We start from the raw sequence: 20,226 nt of genomic DNA, 5'->3' as shown, positions 1-20,226 counted from the left end.
GCAATCATTCCTTTATTAGGGGCCTTTACTAATTAATTGCTGAGATTTGTGTGAATAAACCGTGAAAAGACTTCAGAAGCAAATTATCTTAAAACATTTTGCAAAGTTTTGAGAACAGTGGCAGTGCGGTCTCCAGATAAAGCTAAGCTCATTGTTAACCTATTTCTGGAACATAGAGTGTTCCAGATACTATATTGGTGACATGTAGTAGAGACATCTAGCTTGTCTCTAATCATTTTTTAATTTGTAAAATCAAACTAAAAACCTAATGATCATATTTGAGAAATTAAAATATGTGTTAAATTCTGTACACGTTGAGAAGGCTGAGTTATCTTGGAAATTAAATATAGCATCATTGCTGTATATCTTAAATATGGGGAATTGTATGTTAATGCTCAGTGGAATCTCATAAACGTGATTTTTTTAAAGAATAACTTAATCTTGCTATCTTTAAAGATATTAGTCATTTTAATTGACTCCAGTTTAATGTTAAAAATGAAACTTTTAGGTTACAACCCTGGTAAACACCAATAGTAAGGGGCCCTCTAATAAGAAGAGAGGTCGTTCTAAGAAGGCTCATGTTTTGGCTGCATCTGTTGAACAAGCAACTGAGAATTTCTTGGAGAAGGGGGATAAAATTGCGAAGGAGAGCCAGTTTCTCAAGGAGGAGCTTGTGGCTGCTGTAGAAGATGTTCGAAAACAAGGTAGGTCATTACTGCTTTTCATGTAAAGAGAGGCAGGCCCTTCTAGAACATAAGTGTTTGAAGGAGATTTTTTTTTTTGTGGTCAGTATTCTCAGTTCTCATGCTTGCCAATTGCTCAGTAACTTAGTTATTGGAGATGTATTAACTTGGACTGGCTCATATTTTAATTCTTATTCTCATGCTTGCCAATTGCTCAGTAACTTAGTTATTGAAGATGTATTAAGTTGGACTGGCTCAAATTTTAATCATGAGAGATGCTTGCAAAGGGACATCTGGAGAATCTGAATCCACTTCTCTTGGGTGTTTCAAGTAATAGTTAAGTCTTAGAAATGTTGTAACACAATTTGATAGGAAACATGGGACAGAAGTTTACCTTTCATCCTATGTAATACTTCTTTTTAATTCATGCTGAAGAGATGGGTGTGATAAAATAGAAAAATACCTACTCTGAAAAAACTCTAGAAATTGTTCTGTTATGTCAGAATAGTATGTTAAATCAGCCATGCATATTTGCTGGTTGGAGCTTGACTTAAATAAATCTGGGCATAAAGGAATCATGTTTTGGGAAACTCAGAATTGATAAAAAGTAAAATGGTAATCCACAGTTTACCAGTAATTAATGCTAGAAAAATTGTCCTTACTATGTTACAAGTATGGAAGGAAGACTTTAAATATGGAAGGTAAACTTCTTGAAACCTGCAGTTTTTATTTTTAGTAGAAATGGGGTTTCACCAGTTGCTCATGCTGGTCTCAAACTCTCAAGCTCAAACAATCCACCTGCCTCAGCCTCCCAAAGTGCTGGAATTGCGGGCATGAGCCACAGCGCCTTGAAACCTGTGGTTTTGTGTTAGGTTTCTATTCCAGTCAGAGAATTTCAACAATGATGTAGGTTTTTTAGGTTATTGGATATCAGCTAAGGTAAATCGAGCCCTGCTATTTACAGGTGCTCTACTAGCCCTTGGGAGAACTTCATAGATCTTTCATACCTGATGGTAGATTGCATAGTCCAGAGTCTTACGTCAAATTCATCCTTGTGGCAGTACTCTAAAATGGGCAGTGTCTTAGATAGAGATGACATCTCCAGTTGTTTTCTGAATTTGTGAACAAATAACCTTCAGTGGTAAATATTTTTTCAGTTTTCAGGCTGAAGATAAATATTTCTGATACTGAAAATGAAATTATTAGAATTCCACAGTACTAATTAAGCAGGTATATTAGTTTCCTAGGGCTTCTGTAACATAAATTATTATAAGCTTGGTGGCTTAGAATAGTAGAAATTTATTCTCTCATCATTCTGAAGTGCAGAAATCTGAAATCAAGGTGTTGGCAGGCTTGATTCCTTGTTGGGACTTAGGAAGAATCTGTGCATGCCTTTTTCCTAGCTTCTGGTGGTTGCCAGCAGTCCTTAGCATTCCTTGGCTTGTAGACTCATTACTCCAGTCTCTGCTGTTTTTTTTTTTTTTTTTTTTTTTTTTTTTTTTTTTTTTTTTTTTTTGTATTTTTTAGTAGAGACGGGGTTTCACCGTGTTAGCCAGGATGGTCTCGATCTCCTGACCTCATGATCCGCCCGTCTCGGCCCCCCAAAGTGCTGGGATTACAGGCTTGAGCCACCGCGCCCAGCCAGTCTCTGCTTTTGTTATCATATGCTTTTCTTTTTTGTGTGTCGCTGTGTCCAAATTTCCTTCTTCTTATAAGGGCATCAAGCATTGAATTAGGGCCCACCTTACTCCAGTATAACCTCATTGTAACTTGATATCATTTGCAAAGACTGTTTCCAAATAAAGTTACATTCACAGGTTCCAGATGGACGTGAATTTTTGGGCGATGCTATTCAGCCCAGTACAGTGGGTTTTGAATTAATTTATTTTAAAGTAGTTTAATGGTCCAGGACAATTTTTTTGAGCTTGATGTTGAGGAGATCAGGCTGTCTATTATTTAATTGTATTCTGTGGTACATTCTCCTCCCCAGCCCTTCTTGTCTGCTGTAACGAAGCTCACAATGATATTAACAGATGATTTTGGACAAGTGTTTGCTGGGTCTGGTGATTGATATTTCTTTTCTTTTCTTTCTTTTTTTGAGTTGGAGTCTTGCTGTCGCCCAGGCTGGGATGCAGTGGTGCAATCTTGGCTCACCGCAACCTCTTCCTCCTGGGTTCAAGCGATTCTCCTGCCTCAGCTTTCCAAGTAGCTGGGATTACAGGTGTATGCCACCACACCCGGCTAATTTTTGTATTTTTAGTATAGATGGGGTTTCGCCTTATTGGAGGCTGGTCTCGAACTCCTGACCTCAAGTGATCTGCCTGCCTTGGCCTCCTGAAGTGTTGGGATTACAGGCATGAGCCACTGCGCCTGGGCACATTTATTTTCAAAATGCATTTAATTGTTGTAGGTGATTTTTAAAGTTGCCTTTATATGTTTCTTATTTCAGAAGTTTCTCCAATGCAAATGTGTAGCAGTCATGGTATAAGATACATTCCCTGCTCCCCAAAACCCCCACAATTTTGAATGCATATCTGAATTTCTCTTGTTATTTTTGTTTATATATGATAATCTTTTATGTGGTTCTGAATCATAAGGACTTGTCTATCCTAGTCCAGTTTTGCAATTATTTATTGTCATGACCTATCCACCATAATTTGCCTTCTCTTTGGAAAAAAAGAGCCAAAGCCAAAATATAACTTCCTCCCATCATCATTATTGCATCAGATATGAAAAGCTGAAATGCCTTACTTTTTTCTCTTGGCTTTTTTCTTTGGAGAATTTTAACCAATTTTCTATCATAAATAGAACATAATACATATTACAAAATATGAAGCACAGATTGCTTAATCAGTTGAGACTTGTTGGCTATGTTGAGGCCATTTACTCATCGTTTGAAACCCTGTAGTGGTGTTGATACGTCTGCAGATTCTTTGGACACCCCTCCCTTAAAAAAAATAGAGCCTAACCCTTGAACATGGGTTGAACTTAGTGATTCCTACAATGACTAGAATGTGGTAGAAGTGGCACTATTTACTTTGGGAGCAAAGTTATAAAAATAGGGCTGTATCCACTCCACTTTTTCTCATGGATTATTCTCTCTGGGGGAAGCTGGCAGCCATGTCGTGAGTGCACTCAGGAGGTCCTGTGGAGAAGAACTGAAGTCTCCCACTATCAGTCAGCACACATTTGTCAAGCATGTGAGTGAACCACCTAGGAAGCAGATCCTCCACCTCCAGTCAAGTTTCAGACATCAGTCCTGACCAACCCCAAATCCCTGACCCATAGAAAACTCTGGGAGTTAATAATTGTTTTAAGCTGCCACCTCTTGGAATTTCTTAGGCAGCTAAAGAAAATTTATACAAACACTTTTCCCTGCCCTGGCTTCAGTGGTCCTGAGCATTTACATAAAACCCTGACCTAACTGTTCTGAATTTTTCTGATAAATGAAAATATGCCATCAACTGAAACACTTAATTTTTAAAGAATTTTTAAGATGTCTTTGTTCTGAATCAGTGTTGACGTTGTTTAGGATGGAGGTTGGCAAATTTCTTCTAGAAGGCCAGGTAATAAGTATTTTTGGCTTTTCTGATCATAACAGCTCTGGGCTGGGTGCGGTGGCTTACACCTGTAGTCCCTGAGGCTGAGTGGGCGGATCATGAAGTCAGGAGATTAAAACCATCCTGGCTAACACGGTGAAACCCCGTCTCTACTAAAAATACAAAAAATTAGCTGGGCATGGTGGTGGGCGCCTGTAGTCCCAGCTACTCAGGAAGCTGAGGCAGGAAAATGGCGTGAACCCGGGAAGTGGAGGTGGCAGTGAGCCAAGACCATGCCACTGCACTCCAGCCTGGGTGACAGAGCGAGACTCCATCTCCAAAAAAAAAAAGTCTCTGTTGAAACTATTAATATTCAGCTCTGCTGTTGAATTGGGAAGCAGCTATAGACAGGATATAAAGAAATGGGCATGGGGCATGGCTTTGTTCTAACAAAACTTGGAAAAATTACAGGCTGTAGTTTGCTAACCCTGATCTAGGGTTTTCCCAGGCTGTGCTGTTAAAGATATGAGCTTACTGTCTTCAAGAAAGTACTTATTTATGTGTTTGTTTATTAGACTTTTGAGCCAAAAAGTAGACCTTTGGGTTTGTACATGTCGAATGCTTCCTGTGCAGTCATAATAACCAGAAATTGGAATGTACACAGTTTTTGATCTGTAACTTTCTTTTTGTGTTAGACCCTGATTACATGAATAATTAATATGCACATTTGTGAGTATACTGAAATTTCATGATAATGCTGTAAGTGAGAAAAAAATTCACATACTTAAAAACTTAGGATCACTTGACTTCAAGGCTAATGAAATGGTCAGGTGGGCCACATGTGGATAGGAGCCAGTCACCAGTTGCATGGCCTCCAAATCCCTGTAATCTAGGAGTTTAATTGTACTACTAATCTGCTTAGTTTTTGAGTAACTACCTTATATAGGCGGAGGTGTACATATGCCTCTTAGATGTGCTCTTTTCTTATTTTAGGATCCTGTTAACCTCCCATATCCCTCCCATCCTCATTAGATCAATCTTACCTTTGTACTTTTTCATCTTAGCGCTTATCACAGAGGTAGTTTAAATTGGTTGCCTTTTCCTCTCCACGCTCCAGCAGTGCAGGTTCTCTACTGGTCTGGTGACCATTCTCTTTGTATTTAAGATGGTACCTGGTCCGTGATAGGCACTTAAATGTTTGAGTAAGATAATTGATTATTCTCCGAGAAGTACAGTGAAAGAAAATGCTCTTTTCTCAAAATTCGAAGTGTGTTTTCCTTTCCAGTGCCAAATGTAAATGCATGGGTAGGGATGGAGAATCTTATGCTTTTTTTTTTTTTTAATTGAGTTATAATTTCACATACCATGAAAATCACCCATTTAAAGTATATCATGCAGTGTTTTTTAGGGTATTCAGACTTGTACAGCTATCACCATGATCTAATTCCAGAACATTTTTATCATCCCTAAAAGAAACCTCATACCCATTAGCAGACATTCCCCATCCATGTACATTTTAACAGTAGATAAAGAGTAGCAGCTGCCTTGTGGTACATAAATGTATTTTATGAATCCTTGAATAGGGCTTGACCAGAAAAAGAAGGCTCTTAAGCCAGATAGGGGACTTTCAGGGGACAGAGATGAGAAGACTTAAATGAAGCTTTTTTGAAAAAGCAGAGACGTTATGAACAGAGGCACATCAATGTTAAATTTGAAGTGGAATGATGAGGAACAGCTTCTTACTACAACAGTGTTTTATAATCCATTAGCCACAGTTTATACTTGGATCTCAAAGGCCAGGATCAAAGTCTTATTGCTACTTCCGTAACTTCTTCCCTATAGCTCATGGGCATTTCTGGGTCAGTGAAGCGGGAGAAGACCCAAAGAAACTGAAGTCCACCTTTATGTATTCCTGCACTGCTTCTAGTGATACTTTGCTCAGTATATGATTTGTGCACTGAGCAACAGTAGATTTCCCGGGAAGAAGCTTGTGTCAGGGAAATCTGAGTGAGGAATGGGCTGGTTGATAGTGTGTGATCCCTGAGGGGGAGATGGTGTTCTAGTGCATAGGAGGCTATTTTTCCTGTGCCCCCCCCCCCGAGCTTATAATGACACATGAATACGAAAAATAATTAATAGCATGAGTGGCAGAGGAATGGGAGGGTAAACATGGGATTGGGAAAGTTTACTAAAGGTGTTTGAGCTTACACTGGATCTTGAAAGGTAGAAAAGGGAGCAGGAGGAAACTCATCCAGGTAAGAAAAATAGACTATGCAAGATGGGCATGGGGAACAGTGAGGTCCCTGGCTGGAGGTGGGTGCTAGTCTTGTTGAACACTGCTGGCAGGAGAGGTTTTTTTGTTTTTTTTGAGATGGAGTCTCACTCTTGTCATCCAGGCCGGAGTGCAGTGGTGGTATCTCGGCTCACTGCAACTTCTGCCTCCTGGGTTCAAGCGATTCTCCTGCCTCAGCCTCCCGAGTAGCTGGGAGTACAGGCACATACCACCACGCCTGGCTAATTTTTATATTTTTAGTAGAGATGGGGTTTCACTATATTGGCCAGGCTGGTCTCAAACTCCTGACCTCGTGATTCACCCACCTTGGCCTCCCAAAGTGTTAGGATTACAGGCGTGAGCCACTGCTCCTGGCCGCAGGAGAGGTTTAATCTAGTTTGGAGCGTTTTTTGAGGGTGACTTGGAATGCTATGTGAAGAAGGGAGGGCTGTTAGGGACATGATCTAGAATCAAGAGAAGTCTATGGTTGGGACAGATCTCATAGCTTACATGGTGCAGGTCCCATATGCTTGAATATATTAAGTGACACACGACTCACTTACTACCTCAAGGAGGAGTTCTTTCCAGCATTGGTTTGTGTTTATTTTGAAAGCTTTTTTTTTCCTTTTGAAACTGAAATTTGTCTCTTTAATTTTCTTCGTGTTTTAAGAAGTTCCACCATCTGGGCAATACAGAATATGAGGAAAAGTAGAATTTTTGCAGGGAGATTAGTGTTAGCTGTGTGCAGGAAGGATTAAAGGGATTGGTGGAGAGCCCAGAGGCAGGACCTAGACTCTGGAGATGACCATAGTAGTGGAGAGTGAAATGGAGCTGTGCAGGAAGGGACTGCTGTAACAGAATTGACGGAGAGAATTAATTGGCCAGTTGTCATGCATGTTAACTGCCAGCAGGGCCTGTTCAAGTAGCTGATCTTTTCAATAGGTAAAACTAAGGGACTTGGTATATGAAAAGTTGTAGTAATTTGTTTTCTTGTGACTTGAGTCATTTAGGGTGGTGTTGAGGCAGTGTGTGCTGCTAAGGACCTGTGTTCTTACAGGTGTAAAATGCTGCCTTTTAAAATGTTTGCATTATTTGGTTGTAATGAATGTCAAACTTTATTTTGTGTTTATTAATCACATGTATTAATATTTATTAATACATCTGAAACATCGTGGTGTTTGAGTTCCTAGAGCAATGATAAATATTGATAAACGTTAGTGCTCCTTTTTCTGTTGATTTGTTGAAGCCCTGTTATTTTCTTTTTAATTGGAATTCCACCAAGTTTTCAAAAATTGAGACATAGCTCATTGGGCTGGAGATGCTGATCTTTTAGATTTCTCTTTATTAGTCTAATGGCATAGCAGAGGTTAAATTACCTTGGAGTAGAAAATCAAGAAATGATTGTATGTGTCTGTAATTTTGGTTTTAATGGTAGGACAAGATTATGGTAGTCTGGGAAAAGGTGATTGAGTTCTGCTGAACAGAGCAAGGATTGATTGTAGCTAAGTCTAGTGACTTACTGCCTGCCATTTGGTTTGTCCTTCATTTTGTGACTATCATACCACTAACCACAGCCAGTCACCTCTCGTGTATGTATTGTTGTTCTCATGGCAAACACCATGAAAACCTCTGGGTAATTCACTGCAGCCTCTTCTTCAATGCTGAAAAAACTTTTTTTTTTTTTGAGACGGAGTCTTGCTCTGTCGCCCAGGCTGGAGTGCAATGGCCGGATCTCAGCTCACTGCAAGCTCCGCCTCCCGGGTTCAGGCCATTCTCCTGCCTCAGCCTCCCGAGTAGCTGGTACTACAGGCGCCTGCCACCTCGCCCGGCTAGTTTTTTTTGTATTTTTTAGTAGAGACGGGGTTTCATCGTGTTAGCCAGGATGGTCTCGATCTCCTGACCTTGTGATCCACCCGTCTCGGCCTCCCAAAGTGCTGGGATTACAGGCATGAGCCACCACACCCAGCCTGAAAAAACATTTTATAGTGACAACTATACATCCTTTCTCCCCCAGGTGGCCAGAAGGTGAAGATAGAGTAAGTTATTTTACTAAATATTCCTGTCCATAAATAACAAGCACACATCTTAATGTTTGGCTTACAGTTTTTCCCCTTTCATATCTATTTATGTTTAGACAGATTTGTTTTAGGATTTCTTTGAAATGTTTCTTTTTAGGTTTTGGCTTTCGGGTCATTCCATTTCAAGCAAACTTTGATACCGCGAATGCATTTTCCTTGAGTAGGAGATCTCAGCTTACTGAAAGCAGTCAATGTTGTTCAGTACTAAATCTCAGTCATTACGTAAACCATCTTTTATGTAAAAAATGTCAGCCGGGTGTGGTGTGGCTCACACATCTGTAATCCCAGCACTTTGGGAGGCCTAGGTGGGCAAATCACAAGGTCAGGAAATCAAGACCCTCCTGGCCAACATGGTAAAACCCTGTCTCTACTAAAATACAAAAAATTAGCCCGGCGTGGTGGCGTGTGCCTGTACTCCCAGCTACTCAGGAGGCTGAGGCAGGGGAATTGCTTGAGCCCGGGAGGCAGAGATTGCAGTGAGCTGAGATTGCACCACTGCGCTGCAGTCTGGTGACAGAGTGAGACTCTGTCTCAAAAAAAAAAAAGGTCTTGTTAGTCTTAGAACAAGAAAGGAATATTTATTGGTTGCTAACACAATAGTTAAAATCTGTGAGTTTGCAAGCATCTGGGTAATCTTAGTACCTATAGTTGATTTGTGAGCATACTCTAATGGTACTTGTTTTCTCAGCTTTTTTTTTTTTTTTTTTAGAGAGGCAATTACTGTTCATTGTAGCTGTTCTTATTTTTTTAATTTTAATTTTATTTTTTATTATACTTTAAGTTCTAGGGTACATGTGCACAGCATGCAGGTTTGTTACATGTGTATACATGTGCCATGTTGGTGTACTGCACCCATTTTCAGCTTTTTAAAAATCTTTAAAGCATGAATTACCCAGTCTCATAAAACTGAGGGTCTCTTAGGGCATTGTTATAAAGAAAGGATGGAAAATGAGAGTTCTTAATTGATGTTAATGGAGAGACATTCTTTTATTTCAGTAATTGTGTATAACTGTGTAGTGAAGCTAAGGACATAGATGCCATCTTCTTTGGTACAGCTTGAATAATTTGTATATAGGGAGAAAAATACACACACACACGTATGTGTATGTATACATGCTTCACTGTGAATCTTGGCAAGATAATTTTCAGAAAAATAATGTATTTCATCCCTGACAAAAGGACATTGAGCACAGGCTGTCAGGCTCTTGAGGCATGATTTTCTCCCTGGCAACTGACTAGAGTCAAGATTGAAGGAGGCGAAAATTGGTCTCCTGTCCAGTGCAGATGTTGACAGCTTCAGACTGATGTACCCACATCTACTATAGACAGCCTGGAAGACAGATGTTAAAAGACAGATGTGATTAGGACAAAGCAAGTATCAGTGACTGTTTTAGGTGGAGTTTGAGAGGTAGACAGGAGGCAGAATGGAATCAGGGTTTGCTGGGTTCATGATGTGAAGACTTAAAACAGCTTTGAAGAGCATTGCGTGGGTGTGTGTGAGAGAGATTGCATTTTAATTTGATCTGGTTAGTGTGGTTTTAATCGGGTTGAGATCATGAGCTTGATCTCACATATGGGCTCTTTAATTTTTCACAGGAGAAAAATGACAAGTATTCCTACTTGGAAGGTTTACTTTGGAATGGGTTTCAAAAAGTGTTAATGATGCTCTGGAAGAGCGGTAGCTGGGAAACATTCAACATTTTGAAAAAGGTTAAAGTTAAGTTAATTAGATTTTCAGATTAGTATAATAACTTTATTAAAACTAGCAAGAAATCAGCTGATTTTTTTCTCATATTCTTCCATTGAGTTCTGGCTTCTCATTTGTTATCTTGTCTTTTCCCCTTGTCTTGGTAGAATTTTCATCCTGTTTTTTCCTCTTATTTTTGTGGATGTCTCTTTTCTTTTTTTTTGAGACGGAGTCTCGCTCTGTCGCCCAGGCTGGAGTGCAGTGGCCGGATCTCAGCTCACTGCAAGCTCCGCCTCCCGGGTTCACGCCATTCTCTTGCCTCAGCCTCCCGAGTAGCTGGGACTACAGGCGCCCGCCAACTCGCCCGGCTAGTTTTTTGTATTTTTTAGTAGAGATGGGGTTTCGCTGTGTTAGCCAGGATGGTCTCGATCTCCTGACCTTGCGATCCACCCGTCTCGGCCTCCCAAAGTGCTGGGATTACAGGCTTGAGCCACCGCGCCCGGCCAGTGGATGTCTCTTTTCATGTGATCCCATTGTGGCTTAGTCTGTTGTTAGAAGTGCCCCCACTCCAATTCCTACCTTTCAGATGTTCCTGAAGACTGTAATTAATTTAAAAATTGTTATTGACCCCATTCCTTCAGTCTCACCACTTAATCCATTTTTTCTTGCTCTTCATTTAACTTGAGCAGGAAAAGCAAAATATAAATTCTGAAAAATTATTAGCTGGTTGTCATCTGGGAATTTTATGTCTTAAAGTTGTCTGCCTGACTTAAACTATAAGTCTTTAGGGCGGAGGCTATATTTTCTTTGACTTGGGATGTGTCAAGGATGCTGTCTGCTTCTGGATCACTACCCTTGTGTGAGCATATGCTGCTTTGCAGAGACTTGGGTTCTGCTGTAGCCAGCTTGGAATTAAGGAAAGAAGAGTGAAGTTATTAAATTCTAATGTCATTTTGAAGTGGTTCATTTTTTCCCCTTTTATTAAAAAGTCTGTCTTGTTAAACTCACAAAAATAAATAACACTAACCAGGATAATAATACTTATGAGTTACAGTGGAATATTTTTTAATATATTTGTTAATATTTTAAAATATATTTGTACAGTCAGTGTAGCTGAGGAAGTTATTTTAGGTATTAAAATTTTGGTTTTGGCATGACTTCAACCATGATGTTGCAGTAACATGATTTCTACTAGTTAATTTCTTAAGAAAGTGATTCCAAGTTGAAATGCATGTTATGCATTTATTTGAATGTGTAATCAGGAAGTAAGTGCCTCTCTTTGGAGTGTTTCTGAATAGCAGCAGGGCACACTTGAATTAGTAAGGAAAATGAGAACATGAATATGTGTGTTACTTTATTTTAACTTCTTTCTTTTTAATCCATTCTGTCTGTCAACTGGAAAAAGAAATTTCAAAGCTTCTTTCTTTACCCTCGGGATGGGGAAGGTGGGGGGGGGGTAAGTTAAGAGGTTTTCTAGGCTTGCTCTGATTCAGATGAGCTTATAGTATGTAAATAACTTCATATTAAATGTTTATTTCCTGGGTTTTTTTTTTTTTTTTAAATAGACGGAGTCTTGCTCTGTTGCCCAGGCTGGAGTGCAGTGGTGCAATCTTGGCTCACTGCAATCTCTGCCTCCTGGGTTCAAGTGATTCTCCTGCCTCAGCCTCCCAAGTAGCTGGGATTGCTGGCACCCACCACCACGCCTGGCTAATTTTGTATTTTTAGTAGAGACAGGGTTTTGGCATGTTGGCTAGGCTGGTCTCGAACTCCTGACCTCAGGTGATCCGCCTGTCTTCGCCTCCCAAAGTGCTGGGATTACAGGCATGAGCCGCCAGACCTGGCCTCTTTTCTGGGTTGACTTTCAAAAGATAAACAATTGGGTGGATTAAAAAAACAAAACAAAACAAAAACTGCATCCCAGAAAGTTCTCTTAAGGCATCTGTCAGGGATTCTTTTGAGTTATTCTCAGTTTATCTGTACTTGCAGGAGTATCATCTAGGGGTCCGTTTTTTACCAAATATCCCTCCTTGATAAACGGAAGGCTTAAGATTGAGAAGAATAAAGTGTTTTATTCAAGGTCATCCTCATGTCATAGGGCATGTGGGTTATGCCAAATATGTGCTACCATTTGGTTCCTTCTTGTAAGGGCTATGTTATGAAGTCTGTTATTTTTTGCATCTATATTGCCAATTTGTCTTCATTGACAAGTGTGGAAAACGTCTTATTTTATTACCAGATCATAGAAAATGAATTAAAATTTGGCTGGGTGGGAGTGGTGGGACATGGGGTTGGGATGGGGTAGGAAACAATATTTAACTTTGGATTATCTTGAAGTTAGGAGATAATTTTGTGAAGTCTTGGTCCTGTTATTTTATTATTTTGTAAAATGAAAGTTGATGGAATAACAGATGAAAATAGTTATCAGGCTGGGCGTGGTGGCCCATGCCTGTAATTCCAGCACTTTGGGAGGCTGAGGCAGGTAGATCACCCGAGGTCAGGAATTCGAGACCAGCCTGACCAACATGGTGAAACCCTGTCTCTACTGAAAATACAAAAATTAGCCAGGTGTGGTAGCTTTCACCTGAAGCCCCCTACTCAAGTGACTGAAGTGGGAGAATCACTTGAACTCAGGAGGTGGAGGTTGCAATAAGCCAAGATTGCACCGCTGCACACCACCCTAGGTGAAGGAGCGAGACTCTGTCTCAAAAGAAAAAAAAAAAAAACTGGCCAGGTGCGGTGGCTCATGCTTGTAATCCCAGCACTTTGGGAGGCCGAGGTGGGCGGATCACGAGGTCAGGAGTGTGAGACCAGCCTGACCAACATGGTGAAACCCCGTCTACTAAAAATACAGAAATTAACTGGGCATGGTCATGCACTCCTGTAATCCCAGCTACTCTGGAGGCTGAGGCAGTAGTAGAATTGCTTGAACTCAGGAGGTGGAGATTGCAGTGAGCCGAGATTGTGCCACGGCACTCCAGCCTGGGCGACAGAGCGAGACTGTAAAAAAAAAAAAAAAAAAAAAGCTATCACTTATTGGTGAGATCCCTTAATCAAATCAGATATACTTAAGATAAGTTGGTATAAAGTAGGTTTATCAGTAGGTTTTGGAGCTAAAGCACCAAAACGTAACTTTCAAGAGTTAGGAATCTCATGATAGGGAAGTTTTGGGTATTCATTCAAATCCAGGGCTGGGTATTTTTTACTCTGTAAAACACTGTGTAAAAAGATGCCAAGCTGTTAAGTACAGGGCAGTTTTATTATAGGCTTGCCTGTGATATTGGTTACTTTCTCTTTTTCTTTTTTTCTTCCTCTAGTTCTACTCCCTGGGTAGAATTAAAAACTGTTTTAAAATGAGCGTTCATTTTCTGCCGTGAACATGTGTTTTGATAGTAAGAGCAAAAAGAAAAAAATAAAAACTTATAATTTTGTAACTTAGAGATGAAACTAATGGTTAACATTTTTGTCCTAAACTCTTTGCAGTTTGTTTCCTGTTAATATGCCCATGTGGGTAGAGATACATTGAGTTTGATTATGCCATTTGCTTTTTTTCACTTAATGGATACTGAACATCTTTCGGTAATATTAAGTATTCTTCTACAACATAATTTTTAATGGCCGAACACTATCCTCTAGAGAGTAATATGATTTAAGAACATTATTTTATACCAACAAACTAAAGACTTCTCTTTAATACTGTTATGTCAAGAGTTTTATTCACTTTTCACATTTTCAAAGGAGAATGGTGTTAAGAAATAGTTATAATCGTAGTTTTTTACTTTAAAGACTGAAGTCTCCTATTGTTAAGAAGTATATATCGGCCGGGCGCGGTGGCTCACGCATGTAATCCCAGCACTTTGGGAGGCCAAGGCGGGCGGATCACGAGGTCAGGAGATCGAGATGGTGGTGAAACCCCGTCTATATTAAAAGTACAAAAAAATAGGCCGGGCGCGGTGGCTCGTGGCTGTAATCCCAGCACTTTGGGAGGCCGAGACGGGCAGATCACGAGGTCAGTAGATCGAGACCATCCCGGCTAACACAGTGAAACCCCGTCTCTACTAAAAATATAAAAAAATTAGCCGGGCGTGGTGGCAGGCGCCTGTAGTCCCAGCTACTCGGGAGGCTGAGGCAGGAGAATGGCGTGAATCCGGGAGGCGGAGCTTGCAGTGAGCTGAGATCCGGCCACTGCACTCCAGCCTGGGCGACAGAGCGAGACTCCGTCTCCAAAAAAAAAAAAAAAATACAAAAAATTAGCCGGGCGTGGTGGTGGGTGCCAGCAATCGCAGCTACTTGGGAGGCTGAGGCAGGAGAATGGCGTGAACCCGGGAGGCGGAGCTTGCGGTGAGCCGAGATCGCGCCACTGCACTCCAGCTGGGGTGACAGAGCGAGACTCTGTCTCAGGAAAAAAAAAATAAAAATAAAAAAAAGGAGAAGTATATATCTGAGAAGATCATTTTGAGAAAAAAGAGCAAAGTTACTTGAGCATGGTTGTCTGGGAAATCAGTAGAAGGGAGAGTTGGAATTCTAAGTATGCTCATGAAACTGATCCTGAAATGAGTAATTTGAACATGTTTAAGATGGTTGATGGTGTCTTAACTCTTCTCCTGGAAGCTTTTGTCATTTTAGCACAGGGCTGTTTTTGCTGGTTTGCAAAAACATTGAGGTGGATGTCTTTAAAATCTCTTTTCTCTTTTGGATTTGGCAGTTGATAACAAACAATATGCTCTTGTAAAATGTTCTGTTTAAGAAATACTTACGTAAGGTCCACGTAACCATTGAATCTTCTTCCCTGCAGCAACTCTACAAAAAATTTTTAAAATGAGATTGAGGCTACCGGTACCCATTTATTTTACCACTTGGCTTACTCTTGTTTTGGATAAACCCCTCTATTAGCTGACTTTATAAGCTTTTACAAAAAGATTTTGTAGTATGTGCAAGTTTTACTTTTTCATTTTTGCATAAACAGCAGCCACGGTGTTTTTATACTTCAGAAGAAAGAAAATTTGAAGCCTGAGTTTTATTATCACACACATGAACTAAAAATATTAACATTTTTATCATTTAAAAACTTCTTTTAATATAAAAGTATTCATTATAGAAAGTAAAAATAAACAGTAAACAATCAGGCTATACCACCTTATGATTAAGCTCTGTCGATATTTTGGTATGTGTTGGTTGTAGTGTTTACCATCCCATCCCTTCCCCAGGACATAAACACATTATGATCTCCATTCTCACTGTGCAGTATGGATTGTTATATATCTGCTATTTAAAATGGAAATGAAAATCATTTAAATTGATAAAGATACCGGGGTGGGGGTTAGATTGTATAATTTATCGAAGATAAGCTGTGTTTCTCTACTGGGCTGGCAAAAATTCTTTTTTCTGGACCTTAAAGGTAGAAAGGTTCTGGTGAATAAGCTATTTAAAAGTATACTTAGTATTATTTTGGGGAAGAAGATAGAACTTTGCCCTATTTATTGAGGTTCCTTGGAGGACTTTTAGAGGCAGTAGAGATGTTTCCATAGCTGGATTTCTGAGCCATTGCATTGTGGTTGGAAATCTTTCTTGTCGTAGTATACTGTAGAACTTTGGGATGTGACACTGTAAATGGGATAGATGAGGAAGATGACCAGTTCCTGAGAACTGGAAGGAATCCCATCTTGACTTGAGAACTTCTTTAAAACAAAACAAAACAAACAAACAAACAAACAAAAAAACTGCTTAAAAATAAAAAGCAGTTGGAAAAACTTAAGGCACAGCAAGCTTTGGTTGTAGCTATTAGCACAAAAGGAACATAATTACTACTTTCTGCAGTATAAACAGTGGAATGAAGGAAACTCTCCTCATCCTTTATAGCTTCAACATTTAAAATTAAAAGCTAACGTTTCCTCTGTCCTTTAGGAAACTTGCTATCATGACTATTTCTAAAAAGGTAAGAAACAGCTGTTGTGTAGATAATGACATGTTCTAAATAGGTTTAAAAATTGGAAAAAGTAGATGGAAAAGTAGAAGGGGGTGCAGAAGTATTTGTTGAGCTTTGCATATACTATCTCGTTTAATTTTCAAAACAACCGAGTAAGGTATGGGAGATAGTGTACTCATTTTACAGAAAAGAAAACAGCTAGAGATAAAGCAACCCAAAGTAACACAGCCGTCAAATATCGAAGCTGGATTTGGACCCAGTTCCAATACCTTATTTCATCTACACCAAGTAGTGTTCTGGGAGAAAAGTAGTTGTATTCATTAACATTGCTTAATAGCATTCTTTGTTTTAAAGGAGCAACGCAACAGGCCCAGGTTAAAGCAAATAAGCCTTTTATTCTTTTTATCCATCACCCAAATATTTTCCAAGCCTATCTTCTCCCTGTAACTTTATAAAGTTTGGTTGCTTTCAGGGGAGTTTACTTGTGATATTTGATGCTTCAAAAAGTTCTTGATCTTTTCTTCTCCTAATAAAGAATTGTGGTTTTTTTTTGTTTGTTTGTTTACTTTATAATTGCCAATTGTCTTTGTTTTAAACTCCAGAGGAACTTATTTTGTTTCCAGCTCAGGAGAGAGCATCACCGGATGACAGATTTTATTTCATGGCAGATGGTACAGTAGTATTGAGTTCTTGTAAGTTTCATCTCCTTTGTATCTTGGTTAATACTAGATGTAGCATAGTTGACTGGAAACAGCTGGGACAAAGTCAGGTTTTACAATCATGCGACCGTGGACATATTTCCTGTCTGCCTCAGTTTCCCCAGTTTGCCTTTGTGTGCAGAGAGCACTTTTAATGTCTTAAAAATTTACTCTATAAACTAATTGACAGGTATCTTTTTAAATTTTTTATTTTTTTATTTTTTAAACATTTTTTTGAGATGGAGTCTTGCTATGTCACCCAGGCCATCATGCCTGGCTAATTTTTATTATATTATTATTATTATTATTATTATTATTATTATTTTTTTTTTTAGTAGGTCTGGTCTTGAACCCTTGACCTCAAGTTATCCCCTGGCCTCAGCCTCCTAAAGTGCTGGGATTACAGGCTTGAGCCACCAGGCCCGGCCTTCTGCTGCACTTTTTTTTTTTTCAGACAGAGTTTCACTCTTGTTGTCCCAAAAATGTATGAGAACCCTGCACTTTTTACAAAAATAATTTTATCTTGTGTTGAAAATGCAGCTTTTATGTGGGTGCAGGGCTGCTATAAGAAAGGCGTACCTATAGACTAGTAAGATTTGAGAAAAAGCAAAGTCGTTATATGACAATTTAAAGCAAAAGGGAGGTGAAAGATCTAGAACTGGAGAATTTAATGCCAGCAAGGGGTGGTTTGATAATATAAGAGATGTGGCTTTAAAAATACCAAGATAACATTGGAAGCAGCTTCTGCTGACCAAGAGAAGGGTTCCCAAATGCCATTAAAAAGTGCAGCAGCAGGCCAGAGGCAGTGGCTCACACCTGTGATCCCAGCACTTTGGGAGGCCAAGGCAGGCAGATCACCTGAGTTAGGAGTTCAAGACCAGCCTGACCAACATGGAGAAACCCTGTCTCTACTTTAAAAAAAAAAAAAAAGAAAAATTAGCCATGCATGGTGGTGTATGCCTGTAATCTGAGCTACTTGGGAGGCTGAGGCAGGAGAATCACTTGAACCCGGGAAGTGGAGGTTGCAGTGAACTGAGATGGTGCCACTGCACTCCAGCCTGGGCAACAAGAGGAAAACTCCATCTAAAAAAAAAATGCAACAGAAGGGCGAGGTGGCGCATGCTTGCAGCCATAGCTGCAGACCTCAATTCACAGTGCATATCAGGCAGGTCAGCTTTTTCTTAAAATGTCATGACTTTTCTCTACTTCTTGGTAGTACTTCCAGTATCACTAGTGGCACTTCGTATGAGCTTCATGGTGTCAACGTTTTGAGTGTTGTATTAAACACGATGAAAATGTATGAGAACTACGAATGACCACTTTTCACTGTCATATGCAATTTACTGGCCGTGAACTGCTCAGGTGGAGATGATCAGCATCACATGCAGATGCATCATATGGTATTTTAAGTGGATATTCACAACACTTGAGCTTACTGCTATAGCAATAGGAGATGGCTACAAAATTATTACAGTAGTACAGTGTGTACTATAGTTAATTTTATGTTTGATTATGATTTAAACTGCATCTTTACATTTGTTTATATTTCCCTTGACTGCAAATGGCACCATGTATGGCCTGTGTTTGTGTGCCTAAGTTTTGATAAGTTTTAACTTTCTGTAGTAGGTTTGTGTATATTTATGGTAGTACATGATAAAATAGGTTAGTGATATTTTATGCATTCATGATATACCTTTTTCTTAATTTTTTGGTACTTCTGTATTACATGATTTGAGTTTTTTTCAAATTGTTGCAAGTCTCTGAAACAATTTTCAATATACTTATTGAACAAAATCCAGATATAAGTAAACCCATGCAATTCAAACCCAGACTATGTTGTTCAAGGGTAACTGTAAAAACGTTGCCGCTGGCTTTTAAGTGTACAAATAGCTGCATAAATAACTGATGTGCATCATGACCAGTCATGTCACCTCTTTCAAAGTCTGTTGGTGATAGTTCCCTGTAAATCTGTTCAGTTTATGCAAAGTGTGTAGTTGTTTTGCTTCCTTTTCTCCTAGTGATAAACCCACATGAACTCCTTGACAGAATTGAATAATTGAAAGAGGGAATTAGCCAACAAAAGTGAATGATGCAACAAAGAAATGAAAAGTGGCAGACCTGGAATTGAAATTTCATTAGAATATAAAGGGAAGAAATAGCTGGTTGTGAAAATGTTGACCCAGCTGCTGTTTAAAACTCTGGCTCTGCAGCTAGAATTACTTAGTGAAGGCAAACTTCTTGACTTAAATGAGGAACGTGGTTATGATGTCCAAGAGAATGTGTGACATCATTAAAAATGACACAATAAAGGAACTCTTGAAGATATTCATGACAAATAAGTGTAGATATTGGATAAAATGTTGGAAATGGATCCAAACTTAGGAATATGATGATTCGTCAAAGGGCTACAAAAGATGCTCATTCTGCACCCTAGTGTAAATGACAAGAAGAAGGCAGGGAAGCATTGTTCAGACTACTTTTGAAAAATTTTTTTTAACAAGGAAATTAAAATACTTTGTTTCAGTGTTTATAATGTTTTAGTACATTAAATAAATATTGGTTGACTATATCATATCACTATACATTTATAATAGACAATAAAGGAATTTTTAATGCTTAGACAAAAGTATTTATTTTTAAGTTTTACACGCTGGAGTGCAGTGGCACGATCATGGCTCACTGCGGCCTTGGCTTCCTGGGATCAAGCGATCATCCCATCTTAGCCTCCCAAGTAGCTCACTTTGTTGCCCAGGGTGATCTGAAACTTCTGGGCTCAGTCGATTCTCCTACCTTGACCTCCCAAAGTGCAGGAATTACAGTTGTGAGCTCCCATGCCTGGCTCACAAAATTTTGGGGGGCCTTATTTTTTTTTTGAGACGGAGTCTTGCTCTGTCGCCCAGGCTGGAGTGCAGTGGTGGGATCTCAGCTCACTGCAAGGTCCGCCTCCCGGGTTTACTCCATTCTCCTGCCTCAGCCTCCCAAGTAGCTGGGACTACAAGCACCCGCCACCTCGCCCGGCTAGTTTTTTGCATTTTTTAGTAGAGACGGGGTTTCACCATGTTAGCGAGGATGGTCTCGATCTCCTGACCTTGTGATCCGCCCGTCTCGGCCTCCCAAAGTGCTGGGATTACAGGCTTGAGCCACCGCGCCTGGCCTTGGGGGGGCCTTATTTTTAAAAAATTTATTTCTTTATTTTCTTCAAACATGGTGTTGTAAACTGCCAAAAATTTTTAAAGGTCACAGGAGAATCATAATTCTCTGTGATTAATCTCTGATTAGGATCAGTTTACACTGTTTGAACTTGTATGGTCGTTTTTTTTTTTTTTTTTTTTTTTTTTTTTTTTGG

General features: G+C 39.5%; 1 protein-coding gene across 3 annotated transcripts in view; it reads left to right on the top strand.

Annotated features, from left to right (window-relative positions):
• The window catches only part of CTNNA1 (catenin alpha 1), a 177,395-nt gene that overhangs the window by 25,137 nt on the left and 132,032 nt on the right, over window positions 1-20,226 (top strand). For all 3 annotated transcript variants that reach the window (XR_002727076.1, XM_023195287.1, XM_023195290.1), the window contains exon 3: window positions 509-704. Coding sequence is in view for 2 of the 3 variants with exons in the window: in XM_023195287.1 (XP_023051055.1) it covers window positions 509-704 (196 nt within the window). In the remaining variant the exon portion in view is untranslated. The remainder of the gene's footprint in view (window positions 1-508; window positions 705-20,226) is intronic.

Source organism: Piliocolobus tephrosceles, chromosome 4 (assembly GCF_002776525.5).
Source record: "Piliocolobus tephrosceles isolate RC106 chromosome 4, ASM277652v3, whole genome shotgun sequence".
Taxonomy (NCBI): domain Eukaryota; kingdom Metazoa; phylum Chordata; class Mammalia; order Primates; family Cercopithecidae; genus Piliocolobus; species Piliocolobus tephrosceles.
This window is presented reverse-complemented; position numbering and strand designations above follow the sequence as displayed.